The sequence below is a fragment of the Electrona antarctica genome (genome assembly GCF_951216825.1).
Source record: "Electrona antarctica genome assembly, chromosome: 14".
Lineage (NCBI taxonomy): Eukaryota > Metazoa > Chordata > Actinopteri > Myctophiformes > Myctophidae > Electrona > Electrona antarctica.
The window spans coordinates 16,920,070-16,929,070 of NC_136795.1; the positions used below are offsets into that span (position 1 = coordinate 16,920,070).

Consider the following 9,001-nt stretch of genomic DNA (forward strand, 5'->3'; position numbering starts at 1 on the left):
AACGGATGGGTTTACAATAAATGCATTAGCTCTCGTGGGACACAGAGACTATGGGCAGTATTATGCGTGTCCAGGTACCAGGTCTTATTACTAACTTAAGACCTGGAGGCGTGATCAATGCCATTTGGCTATTCTGAGTGGCCAAACGGCATTGACCACACCTCCAGGTCTTAAGTTAAGTAATAAGACCTGGTACTTAAAACACGCATAATACTGCCCTATAGGAGAGTAAGGAGCCCTCAGGGGCTCATGGAATCTGCATTGGCCAATGAGATGGGCTCATGGAATCTGCATTGGCCAATGAGAGGCAGTAAAGTTTTATCATAAAGTTGTTCTAGTTGATGTTGTACTCACACCGTGAGCAACTCGTGGCGAGCCCTCTGGCTTATTTTGTGAACAGTGAATACACATTCACTATCAACCCCTCGCTGTCACATGTAGGGCTCTATTCAATGATCAGGGTCAATAAAAACAACGGAGGGGAGATATATGTATTAAACACAGTGTTTCATATGCATTTGCATAATATATTATTGTGGCAAAAATGCCTGGAATTGGGACTCCAGGGTTGATGTGGTTTACTATTTATGGGGGTGCCTGGCACAAAATATTCTGCGGCAATGAGGAGTTTCTTGACATTAAAACGTTTGGTGTATCCTGCATCGAATCGTTTGTTGTCTTATAACCAAAATATAACGCCCCTCCCCCCCTGCTTGTCTTCTCAGATCGGGCCCGGGTTGCCATGACGACCGAGGAGTGTCCCGTGCCGCTGGGAGGCACAGTGTCCCCGGCTGCCATGACGACCGAGGAGTGTCCCGTGCCGCTGGGAGGCACAGTGTCCCCGGCTGCCATGACGACCGAGGAGTGTCCCGTGCCGCTGGGGGGCACAGTGTCCCCGGCTTCGGGGGCGGGGCTGCAGTGTGACGAGGAGGAGGAGGAGGACGACTGCGGCTCGGTGCGGTCGGACGACATCATCGAGGAGGTGGGGACGTGCGGCGGCGACGACGACGTCAGCATCGGCAGCGACCTGAGCGCCCTGGTGCTGCCGTACCCCGAGCTGGCGCCCGTGGTCTTCTTCTGCCTCAAGCAGACCACCTGCCCACGCAGCTGGTGCATCCGCATGGTCTCCAGCCCATATCCTTTATGGTACACTGGTTCCGCACATGCTGGGTCAGGAAGGACACATTTGTGGGTCGTGGACACATTTTTATGCATGGGTCCCTTCATTTTTGGTTTCCTGCGTTTTGTTTTAATTATTATAATCAAAAAACATTCCCCCAGAAAAAGTTTTCATGAATTAATATCAAATTAAATGATTATTTAAGTAGGTCTTGTCTTGAATAAATTAAAATTAAAAATTTAAGAAATCCCATGAATTAGAAAACAAATGTTTAAGTAGTGAAAATAGCCGATCTAGAGCTGCTAAGTTGGGTCCCGGGGGAATGTCTACTTTCTCTTTTGGGTCACGAGCTAAAAGGTTTGGGAACCACGGCTTCATTATACTGCACTGCTGGTGGGCCCTCTCACTCCTGACCATGTCCTTCTCTTATAAGGCTTCATTATACTGCCCTGCTGGTGGGCCCTCTCACTCCTGACCATGTCCTTCTCTTATAAGGCTTCATTATACTGCACTGCTGGTGGGCCCTCTCACTCCTGACCATGTCCTTCTCTTATAAGGCTTCATTATACTGCACTGCTGGTGGGCCCTCTCACTCCTGACCATGTCCTTCTCTTATAAGGCTTCATTATACTGCCCTGCTGGTGGGCCTCTCACTCCTGACCATGTCCTTCTCTTATAAGGCTTTATTATACTGCACTGCTGGTGGGCCCTCTCACTCCTGACCATGTCCTTCTCTTATAAGGCTTCATTATACTGCACTGCTGGTGGGCCCTCTCACTCCTGACCATGTCCTTCTCTTATAAGGCTTCATTATACTGCCCTGCTGGTGGGCCTCTCACTCCTGACCATGTCCTTCTCTTATAAGGCTTTATTATACTGCACTGCTGGTGGGCCCTCTCACTCCTGACCATGTCCTTCTCTTATAAGGCTTCATTATACTGCACTGCTGGTGGGCCCTCTCACTCCTGACCATGTCCTTCTCTTATAAGGCTTCATTATACTGCCCTGCTGGTGGCCCTCTCACTCCTGACCATGTCCTTCTCTTATAAGGCTTCATTATACTGCACTGCTGGTGGGCCCTCTCACTCCTGACCATGTCCTTCTCTTATAAGGCTTCATTATACTGCACTGCTGGTGGGCCCTCTCACTCCTGACCATGTCCTTCTCTTATAAGGCTTTATATGCTTGTCACAGTTTCCATCATCTCTTTCATCTCTACGTGAAGCCTGGAAGTCTTCATCCAACGCAATGAAATACTCAGACAGTGCTCGTTTTATCCTTCAGAGACTGCTCACGGGCCCATTTTGGTTACATTTGTACTCTCAAAGAGTTAACCACCTGAGCCCTAGCTTCCCTATATCGGAAATAGCCAATTTATATGTTCTCCAAGCTCATAAATAACGCTGTGAGCTTGTAGATCGGCTATGTTCTGTAGGCCTTGGGAATATGGTCAACAAAATATATAGGTTCCTTGGGAATATAGCCAACTCTGTATAGGGCTCATAGGAATACAGTCAACCTTAGTTTAGAGTTTATGTCAGTGGGGTCCAGGGACCGTGAGGGTTTCAAATGGACCTTTGCAGGTCTATAACTCTCATTTGGTTTGGTCTGTGAGGTTCCCAGTTCGATCCCGGGCTCCCCCAGAGTTATCGAAGTAGTGTCCTTGAGCACGACACCGAACCCCTAATTGCTCCCGATGTGCATGTTGGCGCCTTGCATGGATTCCTCCGGCATCTATTTAAAGCGCTTTGGATAAAGGTGCTTTATAAATGCACCATTTACCCTTTGTACACTCTCAGAGTTGATAGTTGAGGGCAGCACCAGTACAGGGCCATGATAACAGGATGAGTGGGTGAAGCAGGACTAAAGCGTGTCAAGGAGCTAGAGGAGGGAAGAGGCTGGGTTGAAAATCTCAAAAGGACCTGTCAGTGAAATCCGACAAGGTAACCTGACTACTACTGTACAATAAACAACTGCAAAACCACTGACAAATCTGCAGATATATATACTCCCAACTTTTGCAAACCACGAGAGCAACAATGAATTTACCTCGAATTGCAATGTCCATGACATACTGTAATAACTCTATAGGTCACTGATTTACGTCTGCAGATAATACAAAAAAAGAAGATCACTCAAAGCCGGTCTCCAACACATATTTTTCCCATACCAAAAGGACCTTAAATCACATTTTGACTCTGCGTTTTTGCTGCAGTAATCACCTCTCTTCCTCCTAGTCACTCTTTGTCACTCAGTCACCTCTAATCACTCCTGCTGTGACCTTTCCTGTCCGCCGTTGTCTCATCTATATCGCCGTGTGCACCTTTTGCTCGGCCCGTTCAGGCCCATTTCCTCTGTGCTCTGGCTCTTTGACATCCTTTCATCCTGCTCTCCTAACTCATCCTCTTATCTCGCTGTCCTCACCCCCGCACCGCGGCACCGCCCGCATCCACACTTTTGGGGATTTTACTTTCCTTTTCGCTCCTTTCAGAGTCTCTTGCCTCTGTGTCCAATTCTGTTGTTTTACCCTTTTTTTTTCTTTTTTTTTTTTCTTTTAATTTAGTCTTAGCCTTCACTTTCCCAGTCCCTTCCCCTCACCCCTGTTCATTTCCCAGTCCCTTCCCCTCACCCCTGTTCATTTCCCAGTCCCTTCCCCTCACCCCTGTTCATTTCCCAGTCCCTTCCCCTCACCCCTGTTCATTTCCCAGTCCCTTCCCCTCACCCCTGTTCATTTCCCAGTCCCTTCCCCTCACCCCTGTTCATTTCCCAGTCCCTTCCCCTCACCCCTGTTCATTTCCCAGTCCCTTCCCCTCACCCAAGTTCATTTCCTGTGCCCTGAGTCCCCTCGGAAGTACGGTAAGTCCAAACTATTTATGCCTCTCTTACTCTGTGATGCCTAATTGTGTTTGTGGGCAGAACAATTTACCAGACCTGATTCCCTAACATTGCAGTGGGCTAGCTTTTTGTCAGGTCAGGTGTGACCTACCTTGTTTATTTGGCAGGTCAGGTGTGACTATAAGCCAGCAGAAGGATTTACCAGCTAACCAACACATTGACCTGAAGTACAGTATAGCACAGTATACAATATAATACTGTAATCAAAAAAATATATTTTGCAGTGTGGTTTCTGTGCCATGGGTTATTTCCATCTGACTATATTTAATCTCAATCTGTGGCACAAGTATTTCCAATATTGATGTTGATGACACATAGATCGGTGTCATTTGAAACTCTCTTTCACCAAAGTGTGCCGTTGACAGCTTTATCCAGTAGAGACAGCCACTCATCTTATCATTCCACATCTCTGTGGGAAAGCTGAGAAGAGGGATATGGTCGGATGGAGTGACTGTCTCCCTCAATTGTTTTGTTGTGGTTGAAGATGTCAGGACTTGACAGCACTGGTAGCAGCCATGAGTCAGTCCATGGACTCACTGATGCCCCGTTTTCAAAATGTGTTCTGCACAAAAATGTTAAATATACATGTTTTTTTTCTCTCCCAGAGCCAAGCTATAGTTAAGTATTGTAGTGCAGGGAACTGCAACAACCATAATCTCATGACAAATTAAGACAGGAAACCAAAATATTTGTTTTTGGAGAGTTCTCGAACCGAGCAAATGAACCCTTGCAGGTTCATTGGGTTCCATTTATTTTTTTACAATGCGTTAAATGAAATGAACATTCAGGATTCTACAGTGCAGGCAAACACAGACAGACGTAAAAAATATATCCTATTGTAGGCAGACAAAACCTAGAAGGGCTGACTAACTAGTTTATATTTTCCTTTTGGAATCTCTCTTTGATGTTTATAAGACAGATTTCACACTGCATCCTATATGGCAAAGCTGTACACACACACACACACACACACACACACACACACACACACACACACACACACACACACACACACGCGCGCGCACGCACACCCACATGCACATGCACACGCACACACGCCAAATCTTGTTTCACAAAGCCGAGCTTCGAATGCATTGGTAGTGGTATCTAACAGGCTGTAAGCACGTTAGATGTGGAGAGACGTAATTCCATTGTGTGTGTGTGTGTGTGTGTGTGTGTGTGTGTGTGTGTGTGTGTGTGTGTGTGTGTGTGTGTGTGTGTGTGTGTGTGTGTGTGTGTGTGTGTGTGTGTGTGTGTGTGTGTGTGTGAGCAGGCGTGTGTGAGAGAGGCGGTTTCGAGGTGTTGTTTTTCTGTTCGGTTTGGGGGGGGGGGGGGGGTTGTGCCCATTTGACAGCATATGAGCAGTTGCAGTATAGATTAATCAGCTTCCACTGACAGTAATGAGAGAAGTTGAAATATAATGATTTAATTAGACATCAACACACACACACACACACATACACGCACTAGCACGCACGCACGCACGCACGCACGCACGCACGCACGCACGCACGCACACACACACACACACACACACAAACAGGTCAACAGTTTGGGTAATGAGGACTGGACCGTTGCAGTTGGACAAGCTGAGATATTGAGGCTCTGTATGTGTTTATTTCTGTGCTGTGTGTGCATTGACCAAATCACCAACTTGTCAAGTCTTGCTTGACAGGATCTGCCACGAATTGTCACCTGATGGTCAAGATTAAATGTATCCCCCAAGCGAGCAGGTACAGTATAGGCTCTATTAGTTTATTGGTAAAAATGTCTGCAATCTGAGGTAGAAGAGGAAAGTAACATAGTAACAAGCTTTAACATTTGCATTTGCTTGGCACTTATTGTTATAGGTAATGCAATTGCACAATATCAGCATTCTTTGTTTACACTCAGGGTCCATTCAACGTTATAGCCATGCATCTCACTTGAAGATTGTTTATCTTATGTTAACCAACTCTAGAGTTGGTTAAAAGCCAGCAATTGAGGATAACACAATGAACCTGTACTAGCTTTGGCCAATAGTCTTGTTAACTCAGGCCAAATACTTCATTATGGCATATTGGTTATGACAGTGGTTCTCAACCAGTGGTCCTTGAGGGGGTTCCAGGTGGTCCCCAGCGAAATGATGGAGAGTTGGTAACCAAATGGACCCTTATAGATCTTTTAACTCTTGAGAGTGTAAAATGAAACGGGGTCCATTGGGTTTCATTTCACACTCTCAAGAGTTAAATTATTGTTAAACATCTCTATTACTTAGTTTAGAAGAAGTCTACACAATTAGAGAATGTAGAATAATTGTTATTTTGATCAATGTTTGCCTGTTATCTCTCCTACATCAATACAGCATGGAATTATGGACAAAATCGGCTAAAGTTTTGGGTCTGAGTGGCTAAATCTCATCAAATGCAGAATAAATAATGGGCCTCGATATGAAAAGGATTGAAAACGACATGGGTTATGACAGGCAGAAAGGTCTATACCGACAGCACTTACACGTTGTGTGACATTGTGAGTCATGTTGAGTGTGAAGCTCCATTCATTATGCAGCTGGGTAATTAACAGGTCATGTCTTCTGGTTCTGTCTCATTGATCCTCAAAGGAAGGAATGCTGTTTTTGGGGTTGTCTCGTTTATCTTGCCTGCTCTCAACATGCAGGTCAGAAGGCAGAGTCATCAGCTGGCCGGTGGAATTCTTTGTCTTAATTTACCCATTTCGACCTGAGACCAGATTCTACAAAATGTCTTCTAAATCAGGACAGTTTTCTGAAAAACCTACACTATGTTTCTATGTCAGTGGTTCTCAAACTATTTCATGTCAAGAACCCCTAGAATTATATGTAGGCTATTTGGCCACTGACCCCCATCTGACAATATGTTGTTCCAGGGACCCCCTTAAGAAGCAAAGATTTGAGTTAAAAACGTTCGCTCTGAACCAATATATTATATAAGATTTGCGCCACATTTTCAAGCTTTTTCAAAAATAACAGATCTACAAGCTTGAGTGCCACGCTATACGAGCCTGTACCATACCATACCATACCACCTTTATTTATATAGCACATTTAAAAACAACAACGTTGTACCAAAGTGCTTTACAGTGAAACATTAAAAACACAACTTCGTTGAAAAACCACAAACAACATGCACAGTGTCACATTAAACATCAAAACATCTCATACTGTGCTTGGAAATGCCAAGGAATAATGGTAAGTCTTGAGGCGTGATTTAAACACCTGGAGGGTGGGGGCTTGTCTTATGTCCAGAGGCAGCTCATTCCAGAGCTTGGGAGCTGCCACTGCAAAAGCCTGGTTCCCTCTGAGCTTCAGTCTGGTTTTATAGGCACCACCAGGAGAAGCTGGTCAGAGGACCTAAGCGTCCGTGTCGGAGCATAGGGTTTCAGCAGTTCAGATAAATATATGGGTGCCAAACCATTTAGACACTTAAAGACAAAGAGCAATACTTTGAAGTCAATCCTGTATCGCACAGGAAGCCAGTGGAGGGAGGCTAGTACAGGGCTGATGTGGTCTCGCTTACGTGTGCCTGTAAGTAACCTAGCAGCTGCGTTCTGGACTAACTGTAGTCGAGAGATGGAAACCTGGTTTACGCCAATATACAGGGCATTACAGTAGTCAAGGAGGGATGTCATAAAAGCATGAATTACAGTTTCAAACACAGAGCGGGATAGACAAGATTTAACCTTAGATAGCCTCCTAAGCTGGAAGAAGCTCTTTCTTACTACTTTTGAAACCTAGATTGGTGGCAGTTGGCTTTAAGAAGGGCTCAAGGGGGCCTAAAACACCAGGAGGAGACACGTGCTTGTGTGGGCCCAAACACCATAACTTCAGTTTTGCTGTCGTTGAAGTTTAGGAAGTTTAAAGCCAGCCATGCTTTTACATCCTCGAGGCAAGCAAGGAGTGGTTTTAAAGAGTCAGGATTGTTACGCTTTAGAGGCAAATAAATGTGGCTGTCATCAGCGTAACAATGGATAGATCCTAGGGGGAGCAGATACTACATAAACAGAATTGGTCCAAGAATAGAGCCCTGTGGCACTCCACAGTGGAGGGATACTGTGGAGGATGTGGCATCCCCTAGGGTGACACGGAAACTTCTCCCTGACAAGTAAGATCTAAAAAACTCTAGTGCTGGCCCTTTAATGCCAACCCAGTGCTCCAAGCGAGAGAGCAAAATACTGATCTACAGTGTCAAATGCCGCGGTAAGATCCAAGAGCACCAGAATGAGAGAGTCACCAGAGTCTGTAGCCAAAAATATGTCATTAAAGATTCTTAACAGTGCAATCTTTGTACTGTGGAGAGCTTTGTACCCGGACTGGAACACTTCTAGAATGTGTGTTCAAATGGGGCATCAGTTGGGCCAGGGCGCATTTTTCCAAAACTTTGTAATTAAATGGGAGCTTGGAAATAGGCCGAAAGTTGGATAGGACAGAATGATCAAGGTTGGGCCTTTTAAGCAGCGGCTGCACTACAGCATGTTTGAAAATTGCTGGTACATCACCTGCCAGGCACTGGTTTATGATCAATAGGAGATCTGGCCCGGTAGCCCCACTGGTCTCTTTAGCCAGATGAGGGGGAAGGACGTCTAAAGGGGAGCCAGTTGGTTTTATTTGGGAAATTATTTCCTGTAGCTGAATAAGGGATACAGGCTCAAAATGGCTCAAAATGGTGGGGCGTAGGGATGCTAGCTACTTTGTCAATAAAGAACTGTAAAAAGAGCTCACATTTTTCAGGGGAAGCATCAAGACAGACAGGCTGGGGGATGTCAAGTATATCATTTATAATTTGAAATAGAACCTGAGGCTTGTGACAGTTCGTTGCAATTATATCTGAAAGATATTTAATTTTTTCAGCCTTGACAATTTGCTGGTATTTACACCAGCTACCACGTAAGATGTCAATATGTAGATCAGCTATGTTTCAATAGCTAAAGTATAACATAATGCTTGAAACACCATAAGTGCTGTAAGTTTTG

General features: G+C 45.2%; 1 protein-coding gene across 1 annotated transcript in view; it reads left to right on the top strand.

The window, feature by feature from the left end:
* LOC306936104 (voltage-dependent T-type calcium channel subunit alpha-1I-like) overlaps positions 1-9,001 on the top strand; it is a 363,333-nt gene that overhangs the window by 113,968 nt on the left and 240,364 nt on the right. The window contains exon 5 of the mRNA XM_079519541.1: positions 726-1,154. Coding sequence (XP_079375667.1) covers positions 743-1,154 — 412 coding nt within the window. The 5' untranslated portion in view covers positions 726-742. The remainder of the gene's footprint in view (positions 1-725; positions 1,155-9,001) is intronic.